This window comes from Xyrauchen texanus, chromosome 32 (genome assembly GCF_025860055.1).
Source record: "Xyrauchen texanus isolate HMW12.3.18 chromosome 32, RBS_HiC_50CHRs, whole genome shotgun sequence".
Classification (NCBI taxonomy): domain Eukaryota; kingdom Metazoa; phylum Chordata; class Actinopteri; order Cypriniformes; family Catostomidae; genus Xyrauchen; species Xyrauchen texanus.
The window spans coordinates 35,643,259-35,665,419 of NC_068307.1; the positions used below are offsets into that span (position 1 = coordinate 35,643,259).

Sequence of the window (22,161 nt, forward strand, 5' to 3'; positions counted from 1 at the left end):
CCTATGTGAAATAAACAGTCATACAACATCCTTGGTTTATATCAGTCAGATTAAAGACATATTATAACTGGTATTTAAACAATATTTCCATATTTCTATACATCCATAGTTTGAAACATAATAATTTATTTGCAATAACACCATATTAGTATCTCACAAAACCTCTCAAGAATATGTGCAGGTAATATTTGACCACAAAATCAAAAGAAAGAAATAGGACATTTTATGTTGCTCAATGAAAATTTTGCCTATTTTAGGACAATGTTGGACCTAATTTCATAACAATTTAGCACATTTCTCCCACAAAACGTCTTACTATAATGCAAAAAACAAGTACTCGATGTTTTTATTATGTATATTCGGCTCCATGTGGAAAGAATGTATAATGGCAGAAGTGTAGCAGCCCAAAACGGCATTTCTTACATAAGACAGTAGCCATTGATCTGGAAGTAAGACAGGCTGGCACAAGCCAGCTCACAGTTCCCTGTGTTGCAGAAACAGCACTGCCCTCTTCTGGTCAAAATAAGCCATTACAATTCCATGATACTAAAAAAAAACAACTACACATGGTGCCGAAGGACATTGTATTTGTCCCCTGTTTAAAATCTGATCTCTTGCCAGAAGTCATTTCCACACTTCCACTATGACTTCCTTTGCACTTTCATTGAACTTTCCATCATGTTATGCTTTTTTTACTATTTATGAGATAGTGTGTATTCTGTATACTGTAATAAGATAAGATCAATCAGACATGTTTCTTAGCCAAAAAGTGCAGCCTTTACCTAGTGTAATTGACAAATTTTTAACAAATTAATGGCCTAAATATCTTTTAATTGCATGGAAATCATAAGCCCTATTCGGATGGCAATTGATTCTCAGGGTGGCCTCTGTAAAAGTACATTTGCATGGCTCCTCTGTGATAAAACGTATGCAATAGGATGACAATTAAATCATGGGGGACAAGCGAGACTATTTGTCAGTCAATCCACAAACTCTGTATTTCAGAGGACAGGGGTCAGGAAATTGGTGGGGGAAATTAAACCTTTTATAGGTGCACTCAGTAACTTTTGTCTTTGTGTTATCTTGGACTTACACTGACACCTAGCAGCTTGGATGCAACATAATTTAAAATCAATAGATTTCAGTTTCAAATGCCATTGTAGAAATAGTATTCATAGTCAGCTATGATTACTTTAATCAATGAGTGATAGTTTCAAATATCAGGACAGTTACTGAGATTAAGCGAGTAGTATTTGTCTGGTCATGTGATTCTAAAATGGCAGCCCCCATGTGCGGACCCTCTCCATGTAGAATAAAACAGGTTTTATAAGGTTACTGATCTGACTTTAGTCTTCATTTTAATGTGAGAGGTCATGACTTCCTACATATATTGCAAAATTACAATTCATGTCTTTAGGAGTTCAATTTTTTTAATGTGAAAAAAAATTACTGAGTGCACCTTTAAATAAGGTAGACGTGGACTTGGCCACTTTTATAGGAGTAGTCGACCTGTATAAACTAGTAGTCATGCAAGCCCTATGTATAAATGTATATAGTACACATTTCTATATTCAAATGTTATATATTACAACTTTATTATATGTTGCTGCCATAATAATGGCCCATTTCAAAAGTTTACATGATCTGGCTCTTGTTTTCCGTTTCTTTCTACTTTTCTTCCCACTGACTGTGGTGAAGTGGCAGTGAAATTTTATTATTGTGAATTATTTCAAAAAATGTTGTTACACAATCCTCCATTGATAGTACATTATCGCCATTTCCAAAAGGACTTTTGGATTATAAACTTGGAGATGTGGATTCAAACAGTAACTAATTTACCACACAACCTTGGTGTTTGCCAAAAAAGTTATTTTCTTGTGGGAGGCAGGTAAAAAACACAGACATTTTGGATTCGGGGGGGCAATAAAATCATGTAAAATCCTGGAAGTACCTCACGTCCCCATGTAAAATAATTACCGTCTGAATAGGACTATAGAGTTTTTTTTTACCAGGGCCGGATCTAGGGGGATGCTCTTGTGGGGCTGGGGTTCCCATTATTTGTGTAAGATGATAAACGTCTTTAGAATAAGCCAGTCAAAATGGGTAGATTTTTGCCCATTTGTCAGATTTTGCGTTACATGTAAACACTTTTACCGGTGTTCTTACCGGCTTATCCAATGTACCCAAGTGCTATGCGCATGCCTATTTACAGTTTGACGTCACAAGCAGAGAATAGCTTGATTATTTAAAATCTCAAGTAAATCCAGATTTCTTGCTTTTTGGATTTTTTAAATAAAATGGGCTCAATGTAAGAAACTCATGTTTACATGTAGGGCTGCCACTAACAATTATTTTGATAATTGGCTAATCTAATGATTATTAAAACGAAAATTTGACTATTCAGGCGATTATTGCATCAATTAATCATCAAGTCTTAACCGACTATTCAGCTTGTGTCTGACTTTAAAGGTTGAATTAAACATGCTTGCTAACAATAAAGAGGATAAAATCATCTTTTACAAATACATCTAAATGACATTCACTGAATTAAAGTAAAAAAATACTATTTATTAAGTTTAATTCAGCAAAAAAGAAATCACTGCAAAAAATCCTATTGCTATCAAGTGTTTTTGTCTTGTTTTCCATTTAAAATTGTCTAAAAATCCTTAAAACAAGATACATTTACTTGAGAAGTAACATATAAGATATTAAGGCTTGCTTTAAGAGAATGTATCTTAAATATAAGTGTAATTTGTATATAAGTGTTTTTTACACTTGGTAATACTTCTGCAAGTGCTATACATTATATGTAAATATATATGTATTTATAAATATACATATATATATGTATTTATAAATATACATAAATATATGTATATATAAATATACTTATATTCATACGGCACAACTAGCTGAACTGTGTTATGCGGACTGGCGGTGCGAGACGGGCAGACCGTTGCGCACCCGGCCATCACATAACGTCCCCCAATGCTCTTATGAGCGTCGTACAGTCCCCTGCACCTTGGTGACAAGTCGACTGCCCAAAAATGGGGACCCAAAAGGAATAAAATCCTGCAGCTGGACGCTATATAGCGTCCACATCGGGGGGGTGTCACTCCCAAGGGGAAGACACCGCGGAGACCACAACCTGCCTGAAGGGGAGGAAATTGTGTGGAAATACATCACATGGTCTTACTGCAGCATTATCGTACATGGAGAAGTCCAGCGATCGTGGCCATCAGAAGCGGAGCGATAACGACCGCAACCAGGAATTATACACAGACGGAAAGGCATCTTTAAAAAGACGCTCCGTCAGTGCCACTTAGATAGGAAATATATTCTTTTAGTAGGAAGAATATACTCTTTTAGCTGTTAATGCACCCAGGGGCATTCTCTGCACACCACCGTTGCAAGAGGGGGAGAAACCACTGGAATGCGCCATAAATCCAACAGCTTTGGCTCTTCAGAGGTGAATGGATCGGCAGAGGAATTCAGCTCTCTGAACACAACTGCTCGGCTCTGAAGACAAAATCTGAATGAGTGGTTGCGAGCCAGCTCCTTTTGGTGTGCAAATTCCACTCACCAATTCCCATTGGCCTTTTCTCAAATATCAGAGGTGTTTGGGGCTCCCAAGGGCGACCCCTAGTGTCACTACATCGACACAACTTCGGCTGAGTGACAGATAGGGAACTGCATATTGCCAATTTGCATCATGATAAGAAATGCACAGTGACACATATTATGATTCTATAAGTCGCGAACCATCACGTTACAATCTAGCTGCAGCAAGTGCGTGTGCGCACTTGGGGGACGAGCGTCCCCGCAACATAGTGTGCATCAGCTGGGTGCAGTTACAATCTCTCCCCCTTAGATCGGGACACTTTGCGCAACACATAGTAGAGGCACTGACCGCACAGAGAAATGCCAGTTTCGGAGTTTGTAGTTATTTACATGTCCTGCTTCCTTATTATTTGAATCTAAGCAATCAAATATGCATCAAATATAACTGCATTAAATATGTAACACCTTGGTGTTTCCTTTAAAGACACTCGACACGCAAGTTTTGCTTAAGCAGAGCGGCAGCTCCATCTCTGCATATTACACAACGAGAGTGCTTCAGTATTTACTTATTTGATATTTTTGTATAATTCTCTCATACTTTGTGATCTACATCACCTGAAGCTGTTTGGAAAGTTTGTCATAACATTTTATTTCTGGGTTGTCTTTTATTATTGTTTCTTTAGATGATAAATACATGTTCAGCACAAAATATTTCCATTACTATAAACCTCAGCTTCTCTAACTTTAAAAAATAACAACATATATTAATTCTGAAACTTGGGAAATAATGCCCAAAGTGTCTTCTTTCAAAAAATACTACAACTGTGTCCATACTCCAAAGGGTCCAGTAAATACATCTATTTAAGCTCAAGTATGTCATTTTCATGGTTTGTGCTCAAAAAGGGGGCACATATCAACAGGTTGAAGTCAAAACATAAACAGACATGCGCACAACACTTGCCACATTAAATCAGCCCTTAAGAATGCTTGTAAAGGTGTTTACATGTGACATGAAATCGGAGTAAGTGGCAGAAATCTAAGTCTGTTGATCAGTTTCTGCTCAAACAGTTTATGACCTTACCCCAATAAAGGAACATTTAAGGCATTTTCATGACCTTACACATTGTCTGCTTATTAAGCATAATCGATTTAGAACATGCATGTAAACCCGCTTATTTGCTGCCTTCATGTGCTATCGCAATTATCCGACTTGCCACTTCTGAAGTGGTAATTACGAGTTCATTGTGTTCAGCGGTGCATTAACACACAGGCTTACACGGGCTGAAGCCCACAGCTCCCAGGGGGCCCAGCTTGTGACATCCTCCACCCCATTTTCCCCAATCTATGTTCATCTATGTTTAGACTGCTCTGCGTCTAAACACGGAGATGGTGCTGCAACCGTGAAAGGTGTCCGTGTAGTGCATGTACATTAATTCATATTTCTTGAGGAACCTTTATTTTGACACCATAATACATATTATTCCACTTCAATACATATTACGGAGTAATCCTGCTGACGATAATGGAGTTTTGGTCAAATACATGCCATTTTCACAGTGCACATTTTTTTTTTTATAGAATGGTCATTCAATACAGAAACTGTACTCACCTCTGCCATGTTGTGAGTTTACATCTTCTCCCAACTCGGAAACTCGGATATCAAAATTTTCACAGTTGCAATTACAACTTGAGGTGGTGTTTGTTTTTACGATAATTCAGAAGGCACATGATGGCAGCAAAAGTCCTCCCAAAAACTGGATTATGCATATTAATGGAACATCTCAACATCATTATTGTTTGTAAATGGATTATATAATTGATTTATTTTTGCCCTTTGTCATTGCTCTGTCCATCTTTTTCTGCTGTTTTGGGTTTTGATGTCGTTCTGCACTCACTCTCTTGCGTTATTTTCATTGTCTCTTTTTTGTTGTCCCCCACAATCATGCAGCACCTGTTGGACGCCAGGAGAACAAAGGTTTGTTGTCATGTTCACCACCGCTAACATGTGTAGAACGTGGTATTGCACAGCCAGCGTGAAGTGTGTCCCCGATCTTTACACAGATACAGATTTTACCCTAATCCTTATCCCTGGATTCTGATCTTCTGGGTTTTCTTTGGTTTTCCAAGCTACTAGGGGTGCACAGCATATATTGCATATACTGTTTATACCAGTATTAGCATTTTTGTAATTATTGGGATTTGTCTGATTAGGACAGATTTTGAAGGCAGAAACATTAGAGCCTATTTTACTGTGTAAGCTTTTTTGGTTTTCAGTTATCCATCTTTTCTACTCTACATTATGGTTTATCATTTATCCAGAAAAATTCTTAAGTTGATCTGTTGTGTGAATGCTGTGAATTTATTTTACCTTCTATAGAGCCTCTAAGAGGACAGGGAGTGAAATTATTTTCTGAAATATTTTTGCATTCTCTCACAAAACGTTTTACGTTCCCTCAATAAGCTTTACATTTCCTGACAATCGCTTTATCCCTTCCTTATGAAAATTAACCATGGTTTTACTACAGTTAGCATATCTTAAATATGACATTTGTAGTAAAACTACAGAAATATTACAGGACAATCTAAAATACAGAAATAAAATAATAACTATTGCCAAAAAAATATTTACTACAGTTAACCCAATTCCTACAAAAAATACATGCAAAACCATTGCGAGTGAATGCAAAGCTATTTCAGAAAGTAATTCCCTCCCTGTCCTCTAAGGGGCTACGTAGTCAACAGACACAACATTCAATTATGATTACTTTATCAGACAAAAATGAATCAGTGCATCCCTTCTAGCTACTGATCTGAATCCTAAATTTCAATATTTATAATAATATTTGAATGGATCAGATCATTATTTAAGGACAACCTCAATATCTATCATTTTCCCTTATCTAATCCATGTTCCTTCAGGATAAGTTAAGAGAGGCCTTAAATTGCTGTTTATTATTTCATACCCAGAATTCTGACCTATAGCATACCTGAGATATTCAAATGAAATTGTGTGTTTTGTTTGTGATAGCACAAGGAACTGAGTGATCGAAATTTCCTGAGACGAGTGTGGGTTATCTGATCCAGTTTCACTTAGTGTAATGGGCCCATATACTCTCTCATTCTGCCAAAGGCACTGTATGTGCCACTTACTGTAGACTAGAAAACGGCATTATCTTGTGACTATTTCTAGCATTATCCTTATTGTCATTAACCTTATTTTATGTTATTAGTTAGTGTTTCCTCAAGAGAAATAGATGTGGTGCAACCTTATCGTTTCCTCACTGTATCCTTTCCTAGAATAGACCTCACTGTGGTTTCCAACTGTATCATGTTCATTTGGATTTGTTTACTGCAATTAATTGTTTGCTGAATTGGGCAACTTTGTTATGATATGTCCATTTTGGTTTTCTCTTGATCTGGTCTGTAATCAGATTAAATATTCACTCACTTAAAATGTATTATATTTGGTTATATATCAATGCAACTCAGATGGCTTGTTGGTCAACAATTGTTAACAATGAACATATTTAGTTGTAACACCATATTCAAACCAGGTACGAAGAGACAATGCAACTAGCAATACATCATATCTGATACACATTAAAAATATGTAATTCTGAATGTAGAGGTTAGATAAAGATTACCTTTCTGCCGTTATTTATACACATTCATGTCGTTCCAAACACATATGACTTTTTGTTCTCAAGTGAGATGTTTATGCAGAACGTCCTAGGTGATATTTTCCATAGAATGAAAGTTAATTGAGACAGACTCTGTCAAGCTCCAAAAATAAATTAAAAGTTGTCCCTATGACTGGTGGCTATATTCCAAGTCTTCTGAAGCTGTACAGTAGTTTTGTGTAAGAAACAGTTCATGTCAAAATTTTATATGTTTTATACTAATAATCTTCCCTTCCGACATAGCTTTAATTCTGTTCTGCGGAAGAAAGGAAGTTAAAGGGGTATGGAACGACATGAGGGTGAGTAAATGATAACAGAATTTTCAATGTTGTTTTTCGATATTGAAAAATTATTTGCACAGTAAAATTATTTGACACTGGAAATTTGTCGTGTCGCACCTGGTTTAGAAAGATGGAATACGTTTATACATAACAAGATCACAGTGGGGTCTACATACGTTTTTGTCCAGATCTTCTAACCTGATTTCCCGATCTCTAAAAACATGTTCTGAATGGGTCTGGTTGAGATCACCCTTTGACAATGTATAAATAATATCCTAAAGCCTTTCATTTCTCATATGCTTTCATTCCCCATCACAGCACCTCCAGTTAACCATCCAGGCCCTGCAGGATGAGTTGCGTACACAACGTGACCTAAACCATCTCCTCCAGCAGGAGAGCGGCTCGCGGGTCAGCGGCGGCGAGCACTTCACCTCCATTGAGCTGACCGAAGAGAACTTCCGCAGGCTGCAAGCCGAACACGACCGGCAGGCCAAGGAGCTCTTTCTTCTGAGGAAGACCCTAGAAGAAATGGAGCTGAGGATCGAGACGCAGAAGCAGACGCTGGGAGCCAGAGACGAGTCCATCAAGAAGCTGTTGGAGATGTTGCAGAGTAAAGGGCTGCCCCCAGGTTCAGGGAGAGCATCGGATGAGGAAGAACAAGAGCGAGCCAGACGTATTGCAGAGGCTGAAGCTCAGCTCGGCCATCTAGAGGTCATATTAGACCAGAAAGATAAGGAGAACATCCATCTGAGAGAGGTATCGGGCTCTACTCTATCTGTCCAACTTCATTTAGTTTAGCACCTAAAAAACTTTTGACAAATATATTAAAAAAATTATATACAACTTATGAACTATCTCTATTGTAACCCCAAATTTGAATGAAAGCATCTGCTAAATGAATAATTTACAATAATTACAATTTGTAAATAATACATGACATGGCGATAAATTAATACATTTAATTGCAATTAATCACATTTCAAGATATACTGCGAAAATACCTAAATTTAAATAATTATTAATAATTCAGATATTCAGATTGAAATGTAGTGCATTATAATTTTGTACCATCTGATATAGTTTTTAATGTACTATTATAGTCCTAGTCATCCATACTATGTCATACATTATGTGTTTATGTTGATTTAATTCTGATTCTTTAAATATATTAGATATTTAAATATGATTCTCAATCTTAAGAATTTGTATTAATACAATTATTAAATTCAAGTATTAAACATAAACAAATGAGACAATTTATGTTTTAAATCATTAGAAAAACCATAAAAATACCTGAAAAAATTAATAAATCACCTGAGTAAAAAAAGATACTACAGAATAGCACAAAATGACTTTCAGAACTAGGATGTTTCATTGCTCTCAGATTTTAGGGTTTGATTCAGGGATCATTTAGGGTTATGATTGTTTTTTTTAAGTGGATTTTAAAGACACTAAATACTACTGCTGTCAATTTAACACATACATTTATAGCGATTAATTATATTAACAAATAACGCGCTAAGAAAAATAACACGATTAATCGTGTGACATCCATAAATTCCCTATTATAGAAATAGTACACCCAAAAAATATCTCTCATAATTTGCTCACCCTCATGCCTTCTCATATGTGTATGACTTATTGGAAAATATCTCTCCAGTAGGGTTGCTCCGATACCAAAATTTTGGCTTTGGTACGATAACAGCCCTGGTACCTCGTTATCGATACCAAATCAATACTTAGGCAACAAATAAAAGCCTCAGATTTTTGATGAAATTACACAGAAAATATCTTGATTAAAAGAACTGCATAAATTCTAACAGATACAAAATCTGTGTTTTACATTTACATTTTTTTATTTAATTAAACCATGTTAAATGGTTTCATTAAATGTTGTGATATATACAGTACATGCAGCTTTAATCAAATGAAAATATAATAATTAATTATTAACACAAAAATATGAAATTAAAATTATTGGTAAAATAAAGTGCTGGACATAAGAGCTTTACAGTATTAATGGAAACATTCATTAAACAACATTTACCTCAGACACAAGGCTGCTATGGCTGAATCACAACATGCTGATATTCAGTACACTTTTGTGATATTGCATACAAATAATAATAATAATAATAATACAACCATTTATTATTATACTTCTGTTATTATGAGTATTATTGCTACTTTTGGAATATATTTTTTTTTACACTAGTTATGTCTTCAATGTCACACATCCAGTTGAGTAGAGCTTTCATTTTAGCGGGACTTTTATTTTGAAATATTTTTGAGTTCTTCCTTGTTTCACAGGTTAGTTATATCAAGCTTCCCATTAATGCTGTAATAATCCTGTCATGACTCAAGAGCTTAAATCTCTGAGCTGCACCGGAGAAGGACATTTGAGTTTTCTCAACCATTTTAACACTAAATACACTTCTTCAAAATCAAGGACCAGCAGCGTGTTGCATTTGTGTGTGTGTGTGTGAAGGAGATAAAGCAAAGCACTACACTTTCATTCATTTTGAAGCGCTCTGCTGTTTAATGATCACACTTGGCTATGGATTTTTTTACATTTTATTTACAAATTGTCAATGATTTCATCTCAAAACTTTCACATCTCATAACAGTTTGCTAATGGCATCATATTGTAAAATGGTACTGAAATTAGCAACAAGATGATATCGTAAAAAAAATTTTTTGGCATCACAGTACCGATTTACCATGCAACCCTACTCTCCAGGTCAATTCAATGCAAGTAAATGTTGATAAAAAATTTGAAGCTCCAAAAAACACATAAAGGAAGCTTGAAAGTAAACAACATGACTCTTTTTAAGTGAACTAATTGACCAAAAATTACCAAAATATAACTTTTTTAAAATCTTGACAGCAGTCTCTAGGCACGATAATGATTTCAAGCTCTAGTACACTTCCTAGTTCTTGATGGATGCGCAGAGCACTAGATAGTGCTAGAAAGCTAAATTGTTGATGTCAAAATTTATTGTGAAAAATGAGTTACATTTTGGTCTGTTCTCACCTAAAACCGATTGAATTGGTTCAGAAGATATGGATTAAAACACTGGAGTCATAGGAATTGCTTTTTTGCTGCTTTTATGTGCTTTTTGGAGCTTTAAAGTTTTAATCACCATTAACTTGCATTGCATGGACCTACAGATATTCTTCTTCTTGTTTGTGTACTGCAAAAGAAAGTAAGTCATACACATCTGGGATGGCATGAGGGTGAGTAAATAATGAGAATATTCTCATTTTTGTGTGAACTAACCCTTTAAAGGAATATTCCGGGTTCAATACAAGTTAAGCTCAATCGAAAGCATTTGTGGCATAATATTGTTTACCACAAAAATGTATTTTGATTTGTCCCTCCTTTTCTGTAAAAAAAGTCAGTTTTGAACCATTTAAATACTCACTATTTCAAAACTATAGCCACAAGACAAAGAATATGTGTGTAAACATGATTTTAGTGTGATAAAATAACTTACAAATCTTTTCTGTGTAAAGTGAAGATTGCAGTACCGCCTTGATTTTTTTTGCAATTAGCATTCAGCAGGGGGCAGTCAGCGCAATTTCAGCTATACTGGCACACATACAGAGAGACTTTGCACAGTAGGGCGGGTTATTGCTCTCAAATACAGCTGGACTGAGCACAAACAGAATGTAGGGGTCTCGAGATGAGTTTTAATGAAGTCGTCCTAAAAATGTGCCGTCAAATAGACCTTTTTCACAGCAACGGCATACTTGATTTTTGATGTGGAACAAGGCAGTGAGGGCAGGGGTGTTGCACAAATTAAATTGCTGTTGAACTATTTTAAGGCCCCCTAAACAATTTGGGTTTGAGGTAATATATAGAAGTTTTTTTTATCTACCAGTGCAATATTATTTATAAGTAATCCACAACTTTTTATTTTCAAACACAAATATTCTTTACATCTTACCCCATAAGATCTCTGAAATGAGTGGAGCGTTTCGTTGTTTAATCTATCGCAATATTCCTCACAGTTTAAGCAAGTCTTAACTTACTATTGAAATTTACACGGTCCAAAATTAACTTTCAACATTCAGCTAATGATATTATTTCTAATTAATTTATTATAAATATACAAATTTCTTACTAGCCATTATACTGAATTGTTCCTTATTTTTAATTGTTAATATTTTGGTGGCGTAATGTGAGGAATATTCTATATGTATCTCATGGAGTTCCAGAGAAAGCAACATTTAGGCTTCATAGATAAACATCTAAGGGTTATTTATGTTTCAAGGCAGATGTTTCCTTTAACTGACAGTTTGAATCAAGCATGTCACTATATTTAGCAAGAGTCAGATTTTTGTTTTCAAAGTTCAAAGTAAAGCATGTGATACAGTTGCTAATAATGTAACCGGCCAACTTTATGAACTCACCAGGTAATATTTTCTTGCATTTGGCACATTTTAAGTGTTAATTTTGAACCTGTTTACATGGATATCTAACAGATATTTACACTAGTTATACACTTATAGTCTTCAATTTAACATATCCAGTTGAATAGAGCTTTCATTTTAGCAGGACATTTATTTTGACAGACGTTGAGTTCTCTAGTTATAGCAAGCTTCCCATTAAGGCTGTAGTAGCTACCTTGACATATATGGCTAACATCCTCTGTAAGCAACTCTTAAATTGTCTACTACCTCTGGCTCTTCCTCCACTGCTTTCTCTTTTGAAAGTCTGATGCTGCCACAGTGAATAGGGTCTATGCTTTACACATCTGCCACAATAATGTAATGTATTTCAATAATCTTAAACACATAGAGTATTTATTACTTTACCTGTACCTATACATTGTATTGTAATTATATACATAGAATTTTCTTTGGGGAGTAAATGTGAATATTTTGTTTAATTTCATTAATTAATTGGCCCATCATGTTATTAAAAAGCAAATGAGATAAGCAAGTCCACATTTGTTTTATTACAGGATGATAGCTTCATGTGTCATTGTTGTTCATGTGTTCATTGTTGTTATGTTGATTATAATCTTGATTTCTCCCAGGAGCTTCATCGTAGGAACCAGCTTCACCTGGACCCTGGCAAAACTAAAGCCCTTCAAACTATCATAGAGATGAAGGTAAATATCTATTTATCTCTCTCTGTAACAGGGAAAGGAGGAGGCGAGAACTGGACGAAGTTCGAACTAAACAAAAAGACACAAACATAAACACATACAGGGCAGCTGCCCGTTGCTCTTTCTCTCTCTCGAACTGCCGCCTCCGGTGGCCTTTATCCCTCTTGTCGGCTTGATTAGCCCGATTAGGGGCCCGGGCATCCATCATCGCAGCCCGGCCCCGCCCTCCTCCTTGCAACACTCTCTCTCTCTCTCTCTCTCTCTCTCTCTCTCTCTCTCTCTCTCTCTATCTGTCTGCCAGTCTGTCTCTATCTCTCTCTCTCTCTGTCTGTCAGTCTATCTGTCTGTCTATAAATCTATCTATCTATTTATTAGAGGTAGACCGAAATATCTTTTTTACCGATAGTTCCAATACTAGTTCCATCGGTTATCTGCATAAGTCTCTGCCGATAGTTGCCAATAGTTTTTTTTATTACTCCTCATCAATAAACCTCATCTTGTGAAATATATATATATATATAGGGGCTATAGTCTTAAGATGTTTCTTAAAAGCATTTTTCTTAAGATGGTTATTTTTATCTTCAGCTTTAATGTATCAATAGGAAAAATACAATTTTAGACTCCCAAACATTACATTTGCAAATAGAAAAGATTAGAACAGAAGAACAGCGTGCTCTGCAAGAGATTGCATTGCCCCCACAGAGCCCACCACTGAACATCGAGTCAGTCTGGGATTACATGAAGAGACAGAAGAAGCAATTGAGCCTAAATAGATAGAAGAACTGTGGTGAATTCTCCATGAAGCTTGGTAAATCCTTTATGCCAAAAACCAAGAAACACTGTGTCCAGGTGTACCTAGGAGAATTGGTGTTGTTTTAAAGGCAAAGGTGGTCATACTAAATATTGATTTAGCTTTTTTATGTTTACTGGACTTTGTATGATGTTAATTGATAGATGGCATTATTTTTGAAGACATCCTCACAATGCAACATTTTTCACAAGTGCCTAAAACTTTTGCACAGTACTGTATAGGCTATACAAAGCTTCATTTGGTAACTACTTACATATACTTACACAGTATAGAACATTGTAACAGATCTAAATCCATGGTTTTTCTAGTTATTATTGGAACTTTGAATGCACACTAAACTGCTTTTGGGATTTTATTCATTTTGGACTCTTGGTCTGTGCCTGTACATACATGCTTAAATGGTGCATTCGAATTTTGGATGTGTGCCAAGCACTGACGATGACTTCAGATCACTCGCATTGCTAAAAAAAAGGCTAGACACAGATGCTTTTTAAAGTTGTTTTAAATCAGACACAGTATCTAAAAACAGTGCTCTTGCAAGAGATGCTAAATAAGTAAAAACAAAGTGAAACAAAGACGTTTGTCTCGCGTGTATTTATGTAGCCTGGCATGGGAGGTGGGTGTGCTAATGAGGAGGCTAAAGACTATAGCCCCTAGCGTCAGTTGCTAGTGCATCTCTTGAGGCCAGGGGAGTGAGGTTACACACTGCACAGCCACCTACCAGCTGGCTACCATTACATTTAAATCGAAAAACAAAATGGATGGTTGCAAAGGCGTTTGCAACTCATAAATGTTTATACATTAGAAAAAAACTTTTCTTAAACGAAGGCAGTGTCATTCGTGAATTAAATAATTTGTATTTATTTTAGGATTATAAAACAAAAATATACAGTATTGGATCTCACTTTATACAGGATGAATAATTGTTATTTGTTAAATCCATGGTTAAACCCTGCTGTAAATATAAAGAGCACATGCACAACATATTATCTTTTGATGCATATAAAGTCCAAGTTCACTTTATGCTGCTTTAAAAATATAATGGAAAAACAAAGTGGGCACATGGTATCTACTAATTTAATAATTAACCACAGTCCTACGATTAACCACGATTGCATACAATTCGTACATATTACATTTTAGGGAATATAAATCAAGCAGCAATACTGAAAAAGAGAAAAACCAGTCACTGCTCTTTTCTGGCTGATTTAATACGCCTGTAACGAATGCAGGAGTGAAGGCAGACGAGGAGGTGCCGATCCAAAAGCAGGTTCTTTATTATAAATCAAAGTGAGGGCAAACAAACAGGAACAAAGAAATATCCACGAGGGGAAAACATGAACAACATCCACAGGCAGGAGAAACAACCATAACATTCACGTACAACAACATTCGAGGACCGACAAGGGAATGAAGGAACAAACAGGGTTTAAATACACAAGGACAAGGGTAACAAGGCCAATCAACAAACAGAACTCTGAAACAGGATAACGAGATAATTAACTAAAACCAATGACAAACAAGAACTGAATCAAGGTAATCAACCAATGAACCAATAAAACCCAGATACAAAACATGGAGGGAAAACAGGATGTGACAAAACTAGGAACTGAACAGGAACTTTCAAAATAAAAAGTACACAAAAGAACAAAGGACAACAATGAACATGACAGAATCTCCCTCTCAAAAGGATCGGATTCCAGACGATCCTGAAACAAAAACCCACAAAAACATCATAAGGGCACCAGGGGCAAACAGACAGTCCAAGTGGGCACATGGGCAGACAGAGACCAGGGGGGCACAATGGGCAGGCTGGAAGTCCAGGGGGGCGCAGAGGGCAAGACAGGCAGGTCACGGAGGTGCAAGGGGCAGACAGAAGTCCAAGGGGGCACAGAGGGCTGGCAGGAAGTCCAAGGGGGAAATGAGACAGTCCACGGGGGCACAAATGGAGATGAGACAGTCCACGGGGCCCATTAGGCAGCCCCGGGGGGCACAAAGGGACAGGGGGCCAGGGAGGTATCGACCGGGCAAGGATAGGTCTGGGGGACCGGGGAGGAGGCCACTGGACAGGGACTGGGTCAGGGGGCCTGGGAGGAGGCCACCGGACAGGGGCAGGTTCAGGAGGAGGCCACAGGACGGGAACTGGGTCAGGGGGCCTGGGAGGAGGCCACAGGATAGGGGCCGGGTCAGGAGGCCTGGGAGACGGCCACAGGATGGGAACAGGGTCAGGAGGCCTGGGAGGAGGCCACAGGACGGGAACAGGTCTAGGAGGCCTGGGAGGCGGCCACAGGACGGGGACAGGTTTAGATGGCCCGGGGGCTGGCCATAAGGCAAGGGCCGGCTCAGGGGGCCTAGGAGGAGGCCACAGGATAGAGGCCGATCTAGGTGGCATAGGAGATGGCCATGGGGCAAGGACCGGTTCAGGGGGCCTGGGAGCTGGCCACAGGGCAAGGATAGGTTCAGGAGGCCTGGGGGTTGACCACGGGATGTGGGTAGGTTTGGGGGACCTGGGTGGTGGCCGCCAGATAGGGACCAGTGGAGCCGCGTGAGGCGGAGCCAAGGAGGACTTGGGAGGCTGCGTCGAAGGAGGCGTAGGCAGGACCGTGGGGGGCTTAGGAGGCTGAGCCATAGGAGGCGGAGCCCTGGAAGGCTCGAGAGACTTGAGGGGTGGAGCACTGGAAGGCTCGGGATACGAGAGACGGAGCCCTGGAAGGCTCGGGAGACTTGAGAGGCGGAGCCCTAGGAGGCTCGGGAGGAGGAGCCCTGGAAGGCTTGAGAGGCGGAGCCCTGGAAGGCTCAAGAGGCTTGAGAGGCGGAGCACTGGAAGGCTCAAGAGGCTTGAGAGGCGGAGCACTGGAAGGCTCGAGAGGCTTGAGAGGTGGAGCTCTGGGAAGCTCGGGATGCTCGGTAGGCGGGGCTCGGGAAACTCGGAAGGCGGAGCTCTGGAAAGCTCGAGAGACTTGAGGGGGAGCCCTGGGAGGCTCAGGGACGGTCGAGGCTACAGGCGCTGGCTCAGGGACGGTCGAGGCTACAGGCGCTGGCTCAGGGACGGTCGAGGCTACAGGCGCTGGCTCTGGCTCGCTCACCGTGACATGCGCGGGCTCTGGCTCGCTCACCGTGACATGCGCGGGCTCTGGCTCGCTCACCGTGACATGCGCGGGCTCTGGCTCGCTCACCGTGACATCGCGGCTCTGGCTCGCTCACCGTGACATGCGCGAACCGGGAGGCAGAAGCCCGTCTTCTCACCCTCCTCCGGGCAGACGAAGTGGACCGTGCAGGCTCGATGACGGCAACAGGCGTGGGGGTTTGCACACTGACCGTAGGGGCTGGCATGACAGGGAGAGCTAGGGACGACTGGAGTCACCGCCGTGGGAGGGGAGGCAGGATCCTCATCCACAACATCCACAGTAAGTGGCGAGCCGCATACCAGCAGCGTCTCCGCCACAAAATCACAGAGCGTCCAGCCGCGTGTCGCCGGTGGCAACCGCTCCTTCAGTGAGGGGTTCAGGTTACCCCAGAAGAAAACCACCAAGGCCGAGTCCAGGAAGTCGGAGATGTTTGCCAGCTCAAGGAAGTCACGGATGTGGTCCTCCATCGGTCAGTCCTCTTGCTTTAGGCAAAGCAGCTGGTAGTACGCTTGCTGAACCGCTGGATCCGCTGGTCGGTCGTTCTGTAACGAATGCAGGAGTGAAGGCAGACGAGGAGGTGCGGATCCAAAAGCAGGTTCTTTATTATAAATCAAAGTGAGGGCAAACAAACAGGAACAAAGAAATATCCACAAGGGGAAAACAACAGGAACAGGAACAGGAACAGGAACAGGAACAGGAACAGGAACAGGAACAGGAACAGGAACAGGAACAGGAACAGGAACAGGAACCAACCATAACATTCACGTACAACAACATTCAACGACCGACAAGGGAATGAAGGAACAAACAGGGTTTAAATACACAAGGACAAGGGTAACAAGGCCAATCAACAAACAGAACTCTGAAACAGGATAACGAGATAATTAACTAAAACCAATGACAAACAAGAACTGAATCAAGGTAATCAACCAATGAACCAATAAAACCCAGATACAAAACATGGAGGGAAAACAGGATGTGACAAAACTAGGAACTGAACAGGAATTTTCAAAATAAAAGTACACAAAAGAACAAAGGACAACAATGAACATGACAACACCCTTTAAAATGGAAGACAAAATTAGGATTAGATATTGCTAATTTTAATTTACAGACCTACATTTTGATAGCATTAAATCAGAACCCTATTAATGTATCACATCTACTGTAGTCTTATAATCATTCCATAGAGACAACTTAAGAACAATTATGAATTTCACTTTTACCTGTATTTCCTAGTACCAGTCCATGTTTTCATTATTGCAATAAACGACTCGAACAATCTTTAAAGTAGAAAAGATTGTGATTTTCTGTGTCGGTTGTGTCACTCAGATCCAGATTAATTTGAAAAGTGCAAATTTGTGCGTATGCAAGATTCTGCGCCACCACACATGTTTTATCACTTGTAGAGGCATATTTGATGACTTGATAAATTATCAAATGCTTAGTAAAGTACAGATCTGAAATTATGCTGTTGTATTGTTGTGTTTTAGTATAGAAACTCTCGCTGTTTATTTTGCAATGGTTAACAATGGCTGTAAGATAACCTTCATTATCATTTGTAATAAGTCAAATATTTCTCTGTTAGAACATTTGTCATTGAACATCTTCAAATAATGCCTTAATATTTTTTCTATCTATCTATCTATCTATCTATCTATCTATCTATCTATCTATCTATCTATCTATCTATCTATCTGTCTGTCTGTCTGTCTGTCTGTCTGTCTGTCTGTCTGTCTATCTATCGTCTGTCTGTCTGTCTATCTGTCGTCTGTCTGTCTGTCGTCTGTCTGTCTGTCTGTCTACTAACCCATCCATCCATCCATCTATCTAGTATGCCATGTAGTGGTTGCTCATGAAGAACAATAGCAAACAAAATATGAACAAAATGGATCAGGGAGACAAGAGAAGTGTTTGATGGCAGAGCCACTGCAGTATGCTGCTCAATGGCAGAATGGAGCATTAAGTGGGTTTGTGCATTAAGAGACAGAGAGCGACTCCTGCCAACAGTAGCATTACACATGACTCTAAAAATAAAACATGACCTCATGCGCGGCACGCACACACCACCTGGGTCCTCACTGATTGGAGCTCATTTTTACCCAGAGTTCACCTCTGCTTCCATGTGACACGAAATCACAATCGACTCTCATTTAAGTGCAACACAGGTCCTAACCTGTACATTTTGGCACATCCATTGGATTTATAAATCTTTGAGCTAAACCGATGTCTTACCAAAAAAGCTTTCAATTCTCTATATGCTTTTCAAATCCACCTGTTCAGAACTGGTTTCCATAGTGCCTCATTGGTAGTGTTCTCTCGCCCCATTGGCTGAGCTAGGATGCTGATTCTGGTGCCATGGGAACAGGTGGCATTGTTTACAACACAGAGAGCACGAATGCAGGCGTGGGAGAGGATGACAGAGAAAGAGAGAAATATGAGCTGTTTGCTTATGCATTGAAGATGGATATTATCCTGCATACAGCCACAAGGTATAATATTACAAACTTATATTTGCCAAAACAAATAGCATATTTTGTTCTAAGCCTTAAAATATTAATGATATGCCTATGCTACAATTGTTTTTATTAATCAGTATTTTTGTCATTCCACTATACAAACCTAAACAAGCAAAATTGATTAAAATATATTAGGATTTGTTGTCAGAGGATATATCTCGAGTCAAAAAAAAAAAAAAAATATATATATATATATATATATATATATATATATATATATATATATTGTATATATTGAGTTTAACGCTTAAAACATGACAAAAAAAAGTACTCGTACAAATTTTTTTTAGACGTGATTAGATCTAGGGAATTGACTCAATGTGTACATACTTGCGAAATGGGATGTTCATTTTCAGATGCCTTGTGTGAAAATGGTGCCGATTGATGTCTGTTCAAACAAAAGAGAGAGATGAGAGAGAGAGAGAGAGAGAGAGAGAGAACTACTGGGAAGGGCGGGTTACCAGAGAGCACATACGAGAAAGAACAGTAAACCTTCTCTTATGGCTGAATGGGAGATGGACCAAAGCTAATGCCAAAGACGTTGTATTATTTATTTAAAAAACTGAAGAAGCTGCAACGCTGCAACTCTCAGACTTGCAGTCCACAGGCTGGGCAGATGCACGCACGCTGTTCTCTCCTTCCCAGAACGTCTCTCTGCCGTGCTGGATGTGTGCTCAGTACTACCAAATGGTGATTACATGCTGATCCATTAGCATGAGAGAGACAGATTCAACTTTGGCTATGCAGCATACTGCAGATGCTCACTCGCATTGCTTTAAGACATTACAGTTTCGCATGTCCTGTCTCCCTGTCTTCCTCTTGATTTGATTGCGCCTGTCTGTTGGGAATTTACTTTGACATGCTTCAAGCTTTAGAATCCACCACAAGTTATTCTAGCTTAATATAATGGAATACAGCATTGCTAATTTTTACACTAAATTGTTTATCCAGGACACCAAAATCGCGTCACTGGAACGCAACATTCGGGACCTGGAGGATGAGATTCAGATGTTAAAGACGAATGGATTGCTAAACACAGAGGACCGCGAGGAAGAGATCAAACAGATGGAGGTCTACAAGAATCACTCCAAGTTTATGAAGACCAAGGTAAAGTTCCTCTTTAGTGAACAAAAAATTATAAGCAGAAGTTCTCATATGTACACAAGTAATTGATAAAGTCTGTGACCTTATTGGTATCGGTTATCGGTAGTATTATTTCAGTTATTTGTTCAGTATAATATCAGTATATTAAACAATGTAATTTAAAGCATATGATTTCACTTGGTGTGAACAATTTTTTGTTTAAAACAGGCAAAGCAGTATAGATGTATAATATCAGACATCATATCGGATATTGGCTACTATATCAATATCAAATAACTATTTATCGGCTATTGGTTTTGGACTAAACTCCAATGTCAGTGCATAGCTAGGTTAAATAGTCATTTGATCATCTAGAAATTATTTTCTTTCACATATACAGTAAACAATTTTTAGTGTATTTGAGCACAAGACATCCTGTCTCATGGATTGGTAATGATAGGTTTGCTGAGTAATGCTAGAAGCAACATCATTGAAATAGGATCTGAGTAACAATTTCTCATGACTGTGCTGATAATGTTTCCTGTCAAAACACATCAGTCTTTTCGGTCTAGAATTAGCATATTATAATTTCTTAACCCACAAACTAAATCTCAATCTGCATACTTTTCAAGAAGTACTTACAGCATTGGCAGTGTAAAACAATCTGTACTTTATCTGCACTGTTACTTACATACGTCGCCAGTATTGTGTCATAAAATTGCATCTAGAAATGTCACAAACCACTGCCTCTTGGAGTCGTGGGCAATATTAGACCAAAGTGTATACACAGATGCATACATCGAAAACACAGCACAAATTGTACGCCATTGGGGAATCTTTGACACACTGTTATCAATGGACTGTAATTCGAGACAAACTAGTCCTAATCGCTCATACTATATAAAAATGATTGAATTGGGATTGTGTCTTTGTTCTTTTGAGGTGATCTTTAATAATATTGTGGGGCAGATTTACTAAAAGGTTGCGCCACTTCGCAAGTGTTATTTCAGAGCAAATACCTGCGTCTTATTCACTAACTACCCACAATCAAGTTTAGCGGGCGCAATCAACGCTGAAATAAGTGCTGTGCCTTCATTATTTATCAGTCATTGCTATTCCTTTCCGTGCAAACACACCTCCTTTCTATGTAAATTAGTCTCATTAAAGATGCCGCTTCATGTACAAACTGCGCAAAGTGCCGCAGTTTGCAATTTACATAGCGCTATTACCGCCAAATGATAGTAGGCTGTAAAATGAATTTTATTTAAAAGCGATAGTTTCAGCAGTAATGAATCAAATACTCATCAAATGATGTTGAAGAGTGTTGTAACCTGGCATATATCCAGAAGCATAAGTTCTGCATGTTTAAGAAACGATCCAGGTGTCTGGATTAATGTGATGTTGTTCAGTTCCGGCAGGGTGGGTCAAATACGATGGTCTGCTCAGAGTTGGACCGCAAGATTAGAATTACGCTTGCAAATTGGTTGCCTGATCTGCATAATTCCTTTAGTGAATCTGGTGCTAAATGAGCGTAGATTAGAGCATGCAAAAAACAGCACTTTTAGCGGGCGCAATACATTTTTTGTGAATCTGCCCTTCTCTGTTATGGTTTGTCTGATTTGCTCCATCAAGACAACATCTTTAACACTTTCATGGCTTGCTTCTTGATTGAAAAGTTTACATTGTCATCTATTTGGCTCTTGTAATTTGTACTGTCATTGGTTAGTGCAGGTTGATTTTTGTGCATATGCGCATGGTATTTCCATATGCATATGGACTGACTTTACTGTATCTAACATGCTTGTAAGGCAGCTGGGGGGTGTTCTGTGATATTTATAGAACTCATTTAATCAATAATAGATATGGTTAATGTACACTCACCTAAAGGATTATTAGGAACACCAAACTAATACTGTGTTTGACCCCCTTTCGCCTTCAGAACTGCCTTAATTCTACGTGGCATTGATTCAACAAGGTGCTG

General features: G+C 38.7%; 1 protein-coding gene across 2 annotated transcripts in view; it reads left to right on the forward strand.

Annotated features, from left to right (window-relative positions):
- The window catches only part of LOC127625712 (ERC protein 2-like), a 101,858-nt gene that overhangs the window by 45,921 nt on the left and 33,776 nt on the right, over positions 1 to 22,161 (forward strand). Inside the window, exons 3-6 of one of the 2 annotated variants that reach the window (XM_052101065.1) lie at positions 5,510 to 5,536; positions 7,841 to 8,278; positions 12,568 to 12,642; positions 20,049 to 20,204. In XM_052101065.1, the coding sequence (XP_051957025.1) occupies positions 5,510 to 5,536; positions 7,841 to 8,278; positions 12,568 to 12,642; positions 20,049 to 20,204 (696 nt within the window). The remainder of the gene's footprint in view (positions 1 to 5,509; positions 5,537 to 7,840; positions 8,279 to 12,567; positions 12,643 to 20,048; positions 20,205 to 22,161) is intronic. The other variant, XM_052101066.1, reaches the window with a different exon arrangement.